This window comes from Catharus ustulatus, chromosome 6, assembly GCF_009819885.2.
Source record: "Catharus ustulatus isolate bCatUst1 chromosome 6, bCatUst1.pri.v2, whole genome shotgun sequence".
Classification (NCBI taxonomy): Eukaryota; Metazoa; Chordata; class Aves; order Passeriformes; family Turdidae; genus Catharus; species Catharus ustulatus.
This window is the reverse complement of record NC_046226.1, coordinates 15,013,370-15,027,927: the sequence shown is the minus strand read 5'-3', so window position 1 is coordinate 15,027,927 and position 14,558 is coordinate 15,013,370. Positions and strand designations below refer to the sequence as shown.

At 42.6% G+C, this 14,558-nt stretch overlaps 1 protein-coding gene and 1 non-coding gene across 2 annotated transcripts; one reads left to right on the top strand and one right to left on the bottom strand.

Annotated features, from left to right (window-relative positions):
- Nucleotides 1-4,392: 4,392 nt before the first annotated feature.
- LOC116998394 lies at nucleotides 4,393-4,665 on the bottom strand. The gene has a single exon (XR_004418375.1).
- A 2,308-nt stretch (nucleotides 4,666-6,973) lies between these two features.
- Nucleotides 6,974-13,333, top strand: LOC116998290 (glutaredoxin-related protein 5, mitochondrial-like). Its single transcript, XM_033063829.1, has 2 exons — nucleotides 6,974-7,292; nucleotides 13,125-13,333. The coding sequence occupies exons 1-2, from the start codon at nucleotides 6,974-6,976 to the stop codon at nucleotides 13,301-13,303; spliced, it is 498 nt and encodes a 165-aa protein (XP_032919720.1). The 3' UTR covers nucleotides 13,304-13,333.
- Nucleotides 13,334-14,558: the final 1,225 nt, after the last annotated feature.

The following is a 14,558-nucleotide window of genomic DNA, read 5'->3' as shown; positions in this document are numbered from 1 at the left end:
CTCTCCACAATTTCTTTTTTTTTTAAAATTATAGAAGTTGCCAACAACAAATATTCTCTGAAGTCCTCTGAATAGAGACCAAAGACAACTGTTGGCATATTACATTCCATAATTAAAATTATTCCTTGCTTCCTTTCCCACCACAAATACAGTTTTACTATACTGATTTCTCTGATACTCAGTAGTCTGGATCTACACTTCCACCTTTACTAGTCTCCCTTTTCCTAGACATAACAGGTGCGTAGGACTATTTGTTTAGATCTAGTTTTCAAGGGACAGGAAACACATGCTACACCAAACAACTGTTGTATGCCAGTGTTTGTATGTCCAGGAAGTCTTTAGCTTTACTTTCCTCCTTCCATGACACACAGACCTTAAATCATTCACCACAGCAGTCAAGCATGATACTAAAAATAATTAAAAAAAAACAACAAGAGAGCACATATCTACTTACACTGTCTCAAATGAAAGTACAGTGACACAAAGCAGCTGTGAGGCTATACTTTTGTCTCCTCCTGTCTAACAAGGATGGAAAAGTAGTATGTGAACAGAGAGCAAAAGGGCTACTGATAAGGATGATTCAGAATGATCTGAGCATTACTGTGACAAGGAAAGCGATTGTTCCAAAACTCAGCTCTTTGCCAGGCTGAAAATGCTTTTGTTTGTCTGTTTAGAATGGAGCCAAGCTGATTATAAAGGAGACCTTTATACAAGCCCAATAACTGCAACAATTAAATGACACACAACTTTCAGGGCCAAGTTCTTTACCCTGCAAGTCGCTAGCTATGTCAAGGAGGCTGGGGTCCAATCTCAGCTGCCATGGATATTAGCAAGGGAACAAGGCTACTATGAACTTAAGAGGAAACACTTCAGAGTACTGCAGGATGGAAGCTTCAGTCACTGAACTGCAAGAAATTAACATAAAGGGAAGCACTAGAAAGCATGTAGTTGTTTTAAAGGAAATTTAGGAAAGACGCCTATGCTTGCATTTTGTGGAGAAGCTGCCTGTTCTGTGAAAGAACTGCTTGCCCTCTAAAGCACAGAGTTAATAATCATCCCCAGAACAAACTTGTTTGTGTGATGGAGTTATGAGCAATAAAACCACTGCATGTGCACACTGAGAGTAATGAAAATCACTGTATCTGTATGGAGCTTTTAGAAATATTCTTTGAAAAGTCAGGTTTTCAAAATATACACATTTTCATATTTCAAAAACAGGGAGTAAAAACATTTTAGAACATTAAAAAAACCCAAAAAACCCCAAACCTCCCCTATCTGTATATTGTTATTTCTGATTTTACAAGTTTTTATTTTTAATTAACTGCAGCAATCTAAAAATTCAAGTTGCTGGGCTCCCCTTTAAGAATTTGCATTTTTACCTCCCACAAGAGATACTTTGACTCCTTTATTCATCTTTGAGTCCACACATTACAAATGCAAGTATGCCAATCACACCCACTCCTCCTCTCCCATTTTAAGTTTCTGCTACACATTTGGGTCTGATTTTCTTTACATCACAAAAAAAAGTCTCTAGATCAAGTGATAAAACATAGTCCTACTGTACTCATGGACACTTTTAAGATACACATGGAATCTACATCTGTGGTCAGCAGGCAGGCATTTAAAGCACAGCAGGTTCAAAGCACCTGCTGATTTCACAAACACACATTCCTAGAAAAAACGAAAGACTAAAGGGTGCACAGAGAAAAAATCTTTATTGAAATATTGTAGTACCAAGCTTAAAAACTCTTAAGATATAAAAAACCCCCCTTAAGATTCTTCATACCAATTCCTTCTACTTTACAAATACAGTGATGTGTGAAAAACTCTTGAGTTTTAACTTGGGGAAACAGCTCGCACAGATAAAACTCACATGTGATTATATGCTTGATACTGTCTGTCTTCTGCCACAGAGAAAATCAAATGGCCAGGGCTGTTTATTAAAGCTGAGGTGAATTTTTGTAAGGAGATGGATTTCCCAAAATTACATAGGAAAATACTGTAACTAAAAAAAGTTATATAGAAGCGGTAGAGGAACTCAGAAGTGCTGAACAAGAAGGGATGTAGCCACTGAGGCTCCAAGCAATCAGCCCTGCCCTGGTACCAGTGTGTAGCTCCGGGCTCACCCAGACCCAAGCTGCCAGGGCCCCCTCGTGGTCACGACATACACGATAATCGCAGATGCCCTCGTGCCTCACTGCACCTGCACGTCTGTAAAATAAACTGAGCCAATGAAAGCACCCCTGCCACCGCTGTTGTGACAGTGTGCTGACAGACCTTAACTGGGACACAAGAATTCTTCTTGCAGTGAGTGCCCTGGGGTTTTCCCAGCCTTACTAAAGGCTGAGACACTTCCAGCACTCTAAGTAAATTACAGTTGTACAATTACCATACCAGAGACCAAGACCCTGTTTCTGTGACACTGGACAGAAGTGAACACACAGGAAGCAAAGAACAGAACGTGGATATAGTTACAATCCACAATCCCACTCCCTAGCCTTCGATGGCTCAGGACTCGATACCATGTGTCTTTATATTTAACAGATCCATTTTTTTCTTGAGCTTGCCCAGTCTTTCCTAAGACCCATCAAAGATTTTAGCACTCCTAACTCCTGGATGAAAAGAGGCAAGAGGTGTTCTCATTAGAGGCAGTATTTTTCACTTCTGCATGGAAATAGATCCTTCCCCTCTAATACTGAAAGACTCATGAACCACTACCATCTGCAAATCAGAAACAAGGATCTAACAGATTTTCATATGCCAGAACAGTTGCAAACAGCCTGCTTATCCCAAAAAATAAATCTGCTCCTCTATTACAGAGGTCATACTTCTTGTCCTTGCTTCAGGACAGTGTCACAACTCACAAAGCTCAGTGAAAAGAGGTACACAGTGATATCAGCTTCATCAAGAAGTAAATGGTCTAAAGAGTACCTCATTTAAAGGTCCACATTCAAGCCTCACCATGACCTTCCATTCTATTTGTTAAATGTGGGGCTCAGACATTTCTCCTTGGATAATTACCATGACCCCTCTCCACCAAAGCTATCTTTACATGGTTTAAATAAAAACAATGCTTTAGGTCATGCTTATTCCCATCAGTTAGATCGATTACAGGTAATTTTGTAAATATTCTTCACTTCTCTCATTTATGAAATGGACTGTTGTATTTTAAGGCTAATGCAAACACCCTCTTAGGAATATGCCATAAATCCATGGATATTATTTAATTACCTATCCAGTTCAGAAACAAACTTGCTTACAGATCTCCAGGTTAGATCCAAAATCAGAAGTTAGGTACAGTTCAGATTCCAAAATGTCAATTTACCTGTAAAACCCACACAACATTTCTATGTTTCTGCTGTTTGTTGCACAACTTTTTAAAACTAGCACATTTCCAGAACAACCAGGAACTTTTCACAGATGTGTTTTCAGTGTTCACAATTTAGGCAGCCCAGAATTGCAAGTACATTTTAAGCATTCATAATGCTCTCAAAAACTAAGGATATGTTGGTGCTGCCAGATGTTACCGTGATGGTACACTGAGATTATTTACCTGGCATGCAAAAGAGCTGGAGAGCAAGCTACCCCACTTAAAAATTTCAATAAACAAAAAAACCCCCACCTAAATAGAGCTCAATTGTTAGGGCACAACAAGGGACTTCATTTTCAGTCACTATCACAACTCAGAATGACACAGAGGTATCAGAATTGAACACGAAGACGTGTCCTGTTCTGATAAGCTGAAATGAGACTTTTCTTTCTCACTAACTAACTTATCCCGTCTCTTTTTAAAAACAAATAAAAACCTTTTTGCTGACAGTATCATTCTTGGATGTCTACCTCCTTGTACACCACATGAGGACAAACCACAAATTTATACATCATCATTCTGTTCTGCAGCAGAATGCCTGAAGTTAACCCAGTTTAGGACTGACTGTGAGCATTTAAGCCCTGCAGTTAGAATACTTGTGCTTTTATTAGTGTTTTCAAAATGAGGTGACAGGTCTTCAAACGGGAACATCAGCAAAATGTCAGGAGTCTTATGGGAATCCCATTAATATTTCTTCTGAACAGATGATTTAAATCATTATCTGGAAAACACAAGAAGTTTCACTTAGACGAACAGAAAACAGGACCTGGTGACATAATTATCTGTTTCTAGAGTGTACATGGACAGATTGTTTTAAGTATTATCAGAAGGCAAAAGTGTTTATCCTCTAATTGAGTGCTACATATTGCATAGTACAAAAGCATTTGACACTACTAAATATTTTATTAAAAAACATTATTTTAAGTTTAATATCTCATAGGCCAATCTCAAAACTACGGTAACTACAAATTCAGTACTTCTATTTAACCTAGCACACAAGACTTCTGAGAAGCTTTCCAGCATTTTATAGCAGTTTTTTCAGTGTTCAGCAGACATTGCTCTATTTGCTAAACAATATCAGACTGCAAAATTGCTCTTACTGTTGATAGATCAATAATGACACGGGAAAAGTCATTATCTCCGTGGCAACAGAGTGGCAAGTGTTGGAGGAATATTGCGCATGTTGCTGCTGCGCTCTGACAGCCACGCCTCGGCTTCCTCTCGCTGCTGCTCTCTCTGCAAGCCTGGTATGCCCAGGGTACCAACAACCAAGGGCACCTCTTAGACTACAGAGCGTTACACTACAGCTGTGGTTACACGATTTCTGAATGGTTCTGAATGTATTTCTGAATATGTACTCACAAGGGTTTATTACACCTGAGTCTGATGTCTTTGTGTTACTTATTTTTAATGAACCATCCATTTGTAGAAATAGCTAGGACAAAATTCAGGAAGGAAAATACCACAGTATTCTGTTTGTAGCCCGATATTTTGTTGAAAGAAAACAGTTGTCTTTAAAAATAAAAATTTATCTTTCTTGTCAATCAAATTTTATTTAATTCTGCTTTGACTCCTCAGGATCTAAAAGTGGAAGGAGTCTTTCCACTTGATTAAAATATGAAGACAACACTTGGTACATAACATTTAACACTTGTTATGTCTTTGTATATTGAAACAGTCCAACAAACAGGAAAACATACTTTTGCTCTGCATGTTACTGCAGGTCCATCTAGCCCAAACAGAACATTTTTTTTCATACCGCACAACCTTCCCCATGTTAATCACAACATATTAACCAGAAAGCAAAAGTTCCTCTGTGTCTTGATCACCATGGCTGAGTCTGGCTTGTGATGTTTTGTTGAAAGCAAAACATACCAACTCACAAAAAACATGGTGCTCATCAGCAACATAACATATGAGCTTTGCCTTCAGATCAAACATGGAAAGTATTTTCTCATAAATACATCTACTTTTAAACACTGTTGCAACACTGTATTTATTCATAACCTATTCACGTGGAATGACAAAGGGTAAATTTGCAACAATTCCATTCGGGATCTGTTCTTAATGAATTTAAACAAAAGGCAACAGAAATGACCCTGAGGGTGGCTTCAAAAATTTAAAACAAAGTTGTCATTCAAGCATTAGGCAAGAACTCTCCTGAAAGCTGAAAACAAGCTGGTCTTGTTTACAAAGCTCTTACAAGAACAGAACTGGATGGTAAAAGTTATTTTCCTTAAAAATGCAAATAAGCCAAATGCTCATAAATATACCCAAAGTCCAGATGCTACAGCTGCAATATAAATTAGCACTCAAAGTATACTTGTAATTTTTGAGAGACCGTATTTTAGTACATTGGAAAACCCTTCAACATTTTCTTCTACTTACAGGATAGGCCCTGCTGCTTTAGGAGACCCAAGCTCTGCGCCAAGTTCTTGGAAAGAATACGGCATCTGCCCAGGAGACCGAGCAAAGCTGGCTGCACAGGCGGCCGTCTGCAGGACACGTTCCAAATCCAATTCTCTGGCAATCAGGCAGTTCTGCCCTTGCTCCAGCACCGACTGAACCATCCTTCTGAGCAGGCAGCCAGCCCAAACTAGCTCCCGTTTTTCCATCCCGCTGCCACCCCTGCCAGCTGCTCGGGGGACAGGTCAAGCTGTGCGAAACTACTCGGGTCTCCCCTCTCAGCACCAAACCCCAAACAACAAACACCGCTACTTTCTCAGGTACACCTGCATTATCCCATCAAAAAATCAACCAAACCCGGGCAACTGAACGCAGTCAAATCGGTCTCCGCACACAGCCAGAGCCAGGCAGAAGCCAGACCCGCGCAGCACCTTGCCGGCTGCCCGCACACAGCCTCCGCCGCCACGGGGACAGAAGGCGCGACTGGACACCCGCCCACACTGCAGCGCAGCCCGGCTCCATCAGCCCCTTCTGCCCTCGATCCCTAGACAGCCCCAGCCCGAAGGAGCTCCACCACCGCCTGCAGCACCAAAGAGCCGGCGGGATAAAACCTCCCAGTCCCCGACCGAGGGCCAGCGGCGCCGGCACGGCCCGGAGGTCTTGGAGGGCCCCCAGGCCCGAAGGGAGAGGCTGAGCACAGCAGCGCCCGCCGAGCAAGACCTGCCCTCCGTACTGCTCGGCTCTCCCCGCGGAGCCGCCGGTGGGGGCTCGGGAGGGGAAGCGCGGCCCGTCCATCGCGGGGATGGCGCCGGGCCCAGGCGGGAGGAGGAGCCGCACCCCACGCGTGCCGCCGCTACCCGGAAGCGGAAGGAGCCCCACGCCAATCGCGCACCGCCCACCGAGCATCCCGCCAAAGCCCCGCCCCGGGGCAGCCTGACCAATCGTGCCAGCGGAGGGGACGAGATTGACAGGTGCCCCTCCCAATGCAGCCGCAGCGGCTCTATTCCATCCACTCGGACAGCGAAGCCACCGCAGGGTTGCTGGGCGGGACACGGCCCGCTGTATCTCGCTATTGGCTGCGGGTGCTGATTGGCGGGTGCCTGCGCCTATGCGGGAGAAGCTCGCCGGCCGCCCGTCGCGCCGTGCGCCAATGGGCGGGCGGTGCGGGCGCGGTGCGGCGGTGCCGGCGGCGGGGCGATGAGAGCAGCGGTGCGGACGGGGTGGCGGATCGGAGCCGCTGCCGCCGCCGCTCTGCGGGGCCGGGCCGGGCGCCCGCTCAGCCAGGCGGCCGGGGAGGGCGGCAGCGCTGAGGGCGGTGGCGGCGGCGGCGGCGGCTCGGGGTCGCGGGAGGCGGTGGAGCGGCTGGTGCGGGAGCACCCGGTGGTGGTGTTCATGAAGGGCAGCCCGGCGCAGCCGCTCTGCGGCTTCAGCAACGCCGTGGTGCAGATCCTGCGGCTGCACGGCGTGGAGGATTACCGCGCCCACGACGTGCTGCAGGACCCCGACCTCCGCCAAGGTCAGCGCCGGGCCGGGCCGGGGTCACCTCCGGGTGCCGCCTCCCCGGGGCCTGTGCAGCCCCGGCCGGCTCCTGCTGGGGGGCAGAGCCGGGGCCGGCTGCCCTTGGGAAGGGCTCTCGGGAGCTGCAGGGATGGTTTAACACTCCTGACCTCGGGCACTGTGGGGGCGGCCCCTGCCCCCTTGTCCCAGCTGTAACTTGCCTCTTCTTGCTTTGCTGTGTGGGCTGGGCAGGGGCATCGTGGGGAGAAGGGCAGGGGAGCTGGGGAAGGGTCTGGAGCCCATGTCCTGTGAGGAGCGGCTGGGGGAGTTTGGCGGTGTTTAACCTGCAGGAGTGTTATTGTGCATGGCACGGGTAACATTATTATTCTCTACAATTACATGAAAAGAGGTTGTAGCCAGGGGAGGATCGGCCTCTTCTCCCAGGCAACAAGCAACAGGACGAGAGGACAGTTATAAGTTGTGCCAGGGGTGCTTTAGGTTGGATACTAAGAGGAATTCCTTCACAGAAAGGGTGATAAGGCATTGGGACGGGCTGCCCAGGGAAGTGTTGGAGTCACTGTCCCTGGAGGTGTTTAAGGAAAGACTGGACATGGCATGTAGTGCCGTGGTCCTGTTGACAAGATGATGTTCAGTCGTGGGTTGGACTCGATGATCTCAGAGGTCTTTTCTCACCTAATGAATTTTGTGATTCTGTTTGGGTGTTAGAACTAGAAGTGTATTGCAGAGATGTACCATTGAAGTTGCTGCCCAAACGCCCTGGTTTGGTTTTTGTGACCCTCCCCGTGTTCAGGAGGTCTCAGTTATCAGCAGAGTGCAGTTGTGTGTGCAGGGTGATGATTGGAGATCAGGCTCTTTGTGCCACACTGCCTCCCTGGTTCAGAGATAGAGAGCTGCTTTAAAGACCTCTGAAATATTTCATTATCAGCTTTTGTCTTCCCTGTGAACAGTATGGTGAAATTTCATGTATGACTTTGGCTTATACTACTTCATTCCCAGCTGGTACTGCCTGCTGGGATTCTCTTGATAAAGTACAAGTTTATGCACACGAAATACTTAGTAATGGTTTCACCATTACTGCACAAGTGGTAGTAGCTATTCAATATAAAGTTTTTTTTGCTTGTTGTGGAAAGCTAGTTATCTGTTCTGGTAATGCTTTTCATCTTTCCCTCTTCAATGTGCATAGCTGACTGTTGAGGTTTTATGTGGTTATTTGAGAAACTTTTAAAACAAAACATGTATTTACAAGTACGTAGTAATTAGTCTTGTAGGTATGTGGCATTAAGAGCTCTTGCCCAGAATATACTAAAATGTGCTGTAAAGCCATGTGCTGGCATGTATCAGATGACTTTGTTCTCCTTTGTTTTTGGTGTCATCTGACTAACTCAGTTCTTCATTAGCTCTTATCTAAGGCTGATTTTCCCAGTCCTTGTTTGCTTTTCAATTCACTGCTATAATAGTTGGTATGGTATAAAAGCTTAGATACTGGAATTTCTGTGCAATGACATCTTTTGTTAATGAAGGTTGGTTTTGTTCAAGTAAATCTTCCTCTGCCTTTGTAAGTGAACGAATCATGCTAATTTTCTAAACTTTGTTTGCATATCTGAATTTATTAATTGTACAGTTTACTAGAACAAGCTCTTACCTCTTCCCACAACTCATAAAAGGAGGAAACAAAACCCTGAAATCAAACCATCAGCATTTCACTTTTGGTTGAGGGTGCTTTCCTGAGCCTCTGAATGGGCAGTGCATTTATAAATTATAATCTCTGAGCACTTGACCATGTGAATAGACAGTATTTTCTTTCTGTGTAACTTAAATTTTTCCTCCACATGCACTCGGACTTGTGCTATGTAATGAGAGAAGTTATTGCCTTCCTGGCTACCAGAGCTTTGAATTGAAATTAGTGTCTTGATCCAGCCCCCCAGTGTCTAAGCTACATAGAATGCAGTTACAGAGCACCCTTGCACAATATCCTGCTGCTTCTCAGGTGCTTAAAGAAGTTGTTCTGTTCCTTTCCATGCACCAGCTTTGGCACCTGCCCAACTGTGCAGAGGGCCAGCTCAATTTATTAACTGGATCACTGGGCCTGCAAGTTGAAGTAGCAGTTTGTACTGAGCTGAGTGCCAGAGCCAGCAAGAAGAAAGGAGCTTTGAACAGTTGGGGAACAATACAGCTGTTTTCAAGGGCAGCAGAATTCTTGTACTGCTTAAACTGTATTACCTTCTGCACCCTGAAAAGCCAGGATGTACCTGCTTCTGTGGGTGGCAATCTCTGACAGAGAAGAGGACAAGGCTGCTCAAAGTTGTAGTTCTCTAAGTTCCCAGTTGTATTTCAGCAGTGACTGCCTGAAGGCCAGGATCTGGCCTCAAATGCCAAACAGTTAGATGGGCAGCATGTGAGCCTTTCCTAGGCTGCCTCTGTGAATGTAATCTGCACTGCATGCATGGGGGCTAGTGAGGGGGTGTGGAGCCTTTAGCTGTGAAAGTATTAAGTTCATCAACAAAAGACTGATCTGCAAGGAGATTGCTGTATGAGAGCTGGCCACGGCTTTGTGTTCACCTGAACCTAACTTCAGTGTTTGAATATATGTGTGCTTATACATTTGTAGTAGGGGCAGCCTGTTGGAGAAAGGGTAATTCAGGCTTGTCTGGTTTGCTTGTTGGTTTCTTGCCTGTATCTATTGAAACACCTTATTTTTAGCTAGTTATAGTTCAATTGGTGACACGTACCCTGTGCTTAAATATGACAAGCTGTAAAGCTGGAACAACTCCCCTGCTTGCCTCTTTACCTAAAACCTCAGATCTGTGAAATTTATTAAACCAAATTTATTGATATTCCACGTTATCTATCTGAACATGAGCTGAAGATACACTTCCCTGTCACAAATCCTTCTTATCAAAGATGGTTTAAGAGACCTTGGCACTCTTGGGCCCCCTGGCAATTGATGTTTCTCTAAGCTGGCTCTCAGCTGATGGACAGTGTTAGTCTGATCCCAGTCACTGAGGCAGAGAAGTTTAGGATTACATACTGGAAAATTGGTGGTTTAAGCTGCTGGGGTAGTTCACTCTCAGACCATTTTCTTTGTTGTCTGTACATTATCTAAGCATGGCATGCTGCCAATCAGGTGTTCTTAATCCTTTCTTGCACCCTTGGCTAGCCTTCCCTCAGTAAAGCTTGTATCAGTGCTAATGGTGCTCAGGCTTTGGAATAGGCTGCACAGGGAAGTGTTGGAATCTCCATCCCTGTAAGTGTTTGTGGATATGACATTTGGGGATATGGTTTACTAGTAAATGACAGGGCTGAGTTAATAGTTGGATTCTATGATTTTAGAGGCCTTTTCCAACCTTAATGATTCTGTGATGTCCATGAAAATGTGTTGCTTTTCTGGAACAAGTATAGTAGGAATGAGTATTGCTTCATTCAGTTCTTTGATGTGGCCCATGCTTCATTAGTGCTAATGCTGCCAGGAGAGGCTGAGAATTGGTAACTGAGCTGGAGAGAGGGGTGGGAGTGTGCTGGGTACCCATTTCAGCTCTTTGCACCGATCCTGGTTTTATAGTTTCCTTAAATGTGCTGCCACAGCTATCAGACTGAGCCCCTGACCTGTGGAATGTGTTTTTCCAAAGTAAACAGTGGTTCAGGTCAGAGGCTGCAGCTTCTGAAGTACAGCAAGGAATCAGAGAGGGAGGGATGGAGATCCCTTGGGGTCATCACAAACATGCATAGCCCAGGCTACCTTGCTTTAACACCACTGCAGCAGTGTCAGTAGCTGCTGCACTGAGGTGAGGCTTGGGTGCCCAGTGGAGGGAGTGTTCAGTGTGTGACCTGGGAGAGCCCCAGCACAGAGGCATTTAAAGCAGCTTGTCCAACACATGAAATGTAGCATGCAGAGCAGCTGAGCTTGATGGTATTCTTATTTTTATCTGAAGCTGGATAGGTCCTTGAAAGTACTATCAGTGCTTGTATGTGTGTGCAGTTGGGTCCTTGAAGAAAATATTTCTGTGAAAGAATTATTGGTGTAAATATTATCTTGGAATGCTCATTAGCAGTAGGTTTATTATGCAGAACCCTTGGTTTTCAATTCATGTTTAGCATTGCAGTATCTTAAGAAAAATGTGCCCTTTCATGTCTGCAGTGATGACCAGAGTCATCCTTAGGCATGTCTTAATCATGGAACACAACTTTTCATTGAAACTTCAATGGGTTAAAAAATATTTAGGACAGTTTAAGCACTTTTGAGTACTCAAAGGTGAAAAAGCATTTAAGAAAATATTGCTGAGTGCAAATTGACATCAAAGCTTAGAAGTTCTGCAAACTGAGGAAGAAGTTACAAGTGATGATGATGGAGGTTATATGGTTATGGGTTCTCTTTGGCCTTGATATATATGCTACACTTTCTGTTTTGGGCTTATAAAACATTGGTTGTCCATGCACAAAATCTGAAGTCAGAATAGAATCTCTTAGTGGTTAGGAACATTTAGTCACAACAATCTTTTTTTTAAGGTTATTATTTTAGCGGATTTTTAAAGCATGTTATATTTGGCTAGGGGGAATTATTAGCTATGTTGCATCTTTTATACATTAAAGTAACAATCTCATTGTGTATTTTTGCACTTACACATATTTATTAAAAAAGAAAGTGGTTTAAGTTCCAAAAAAGCAAGCATAACTTCCTTACATGGTTATTTTTTTACCTTGAGTATTTTGGGTTTTGTCTTTCTTGTCTCTAGAGACTAAAACATTTTCTAAGGGGAAAACAAGTTCTCTTGTGCTATCAGCTACTCAGGTCTAATATTTGTTGACGGAGAATTGGCTTCTGAGATGAGTGGGCTCTGATGTTCTGAAAAGGTACCTCTGTAGATTTCAGTTTGCTATATGGGCTTTCATGCCTTTGGCAGAAAAATTACAGGTACTGCATGTTGAAAATACATAAAAATGTTGAATTCAAAACTTGTCATCTAATCAGATTTTTGTGGTTGTTTTATAAAAATAGGCAGCAGTAGATTTTAGCTATTTCCTCTGCCACAGAAATAATGGCTATGTGTGAAGGGTCATTTAAAAAGGGGCAAATTAGGTATGAAGATTCTTCTGTATAACTTTTTGTGTGATGTCTAAGTGCAAGCTGGTTTCAGTCTGTATCAGCTGATCAGTTTATATTTTGAGTGGTCTTAGATTTGCCTTCTATGAAGTATAGTTTTAAACTTTAATTCTGTACTTCATAATTGTGACTTGAGCTGTGTTTTGTTAAATGAGTACTTTTAAAGAGACTTCAGCCTTTGTGCCCCTCCCATGTGCTGTAAGGTCTGGCATTGAAAGATAAAGCAATTTGAAATTCATAAGGCCTCTACAGGGGCAAATGTATCTTGCAATTGAAATTGCTGGAACAAGTGTAACTGTATGAGTTCAGTAAGAACATAAAATATTTTAAAATCCCTCTGAGAAATATAACAAAGTAAACAGTTCTCAGTATTTTTCAATACTTCTCATTTCTGTAATTGATTGAGAGAGTCATGTTTTCTTGTTGGGAGTAAAAAGAGATGCAGTGTTTTTCCAGTTCCTGCTTGAAGTCAGTATAGGAGCTGACTCCGTATCTTTCAACCCACATCTTTGAGTTGGGGTGAGAAACAAACCTAACTCTACCGTAGTTGTTTTTTTGTTTTTTGGTTTTTTTGTGGTAGTACTTGTCTTACATAGATATCTTTTTTGCCTTTATGAGAAAGAAAATAAAATATCAGTGGTAGATTCAGGTGGAAGCAATGCATTCCTTTAAAAATACCATTCCATTAAGAGAGGAGGGGAAACCTCTAATAATTGTTTTTTTCTTATTCAGGAATAAAAGACTACTCCAACTGGCCTACCATCCCACAAGTGTACCTCAATGGTGAATTTGTTGGTGGCTGTGATATACTCCTCCAGATGCATCAGAATGGAGATCTTGTAGAAGAGCTGAAGAAGCTAGGAATCCGTTCAGCGCTTCTGGATGCTGAAAAAGACCAAGAGAAAAAATAAAATGAGCAAGAAAAATAGCTGTGACAGAAATACAGCAAGTCTTCAATAAGAACTTGTTACCCATAAAGCCTTACATACTTTAGGTCAAGGAAGGCATCTGTCTGAACTGACACTAAGTGAATGTCTCTTAGCTCATGGTAAATGTGATCTTGGTATTTTGTTTTATGGGTATTGTGAAAATTTGAGTATAACCACTGCACTGTAAAGCAAACATTTGTGTTTTAAAAAGTTCACTTCGAAAAGCGCTCTTCTTCATTGAGGTGGGAGTAAACCAAAAGAACTAATAATATTTTAATGGATTTTACATGTGTGATTCTCTGTTCTTTAATACCTGAACCTATACAAACAGCATTTGCATTCCCTTGCTTCTCTTGACAAAGCATTAAGTAATAGTGCATCTGTTTTCTGTTTAATTCCTGGTGATAAGAGTTCCCAAGAGCCTGTAAAACCTGTGTAATCACATACAATATTGTTTTCCAACAATATAGGAGAAAAAAAAGATTATATGAGAGTGCATGAAATATACTTTTATTCCAAAGGGTAAAAATAAACAGAACTTGTACAAATACATATATAGTGGTCATTATTACTTTGAAACTTTCTGATGGCTTTTAAAACTGCTAAGAATTGTGCCTAAATATTTTATAAAACCTTTTCTACCTCTTGCAAAACAGCTTTCCCCCCTGCTTGTATACTTTGTGTATGGCAGTTCTATGTCAGGGCTAAAATGTGGAAATTGTTTAAGACTTCAGTATTCTAGCTTGAAATAGTACAGGAGAATACTTCAGTTATTACTGTAATCTTGTATTATTTGCTTGTTATCTTTTTATATTTGTTGTGTTTCCAAGTGTCTTCTCCTGACTGATGAGCTTAGGAGAATATAGTCTTCAGACATGGGATTTGCAGATTAAATGTTCATGTGGGTAAGATGAGTGCAGCAGAGAGGTTACTGAATAGATAAATATTTCTCTGTGAAAAGTCTCTGAAATGTTCAGTACCTACCTAACCACATTTCTCTAAATGAAAACAAATTATATTAACCAGTGTAGCTTCAGCTCTACAGCAATACTGCGAAGGTTAAAAGCTAACCAAGCTATTTTTAAATGCAGTTTAATTATTGTAGACCACTCTGCATGTGATTTAGGCAAATGGTTGGAAATAAACTATGTTTTATGTTAATTGTCTGCAGTAGTTGCTCTTTTTTAAATGTCTAATGAAACTGATACTACTTTTGATTTGAAGCCTAAGATGTTTT

What these genes read in the sequence shown, in the direction of transcription:
- LOC116998290 (XM_033063829.1), top strand. Translation starts at nt 6,974, where the DNA reads ATGAGAGCAGCGGTGCGGACGGGGTGGCGGATCGGAGCCGCTGCCGCC. An exon ending in GGACCCCGACCTCCGCCAAG is followed by an intron (nt 7,293 to 13,124) that starts GTCAGCGCCGGG and finishes TTTCTTATTCAG; the next exon opens with GAATAAAAGACTACTCCAAC.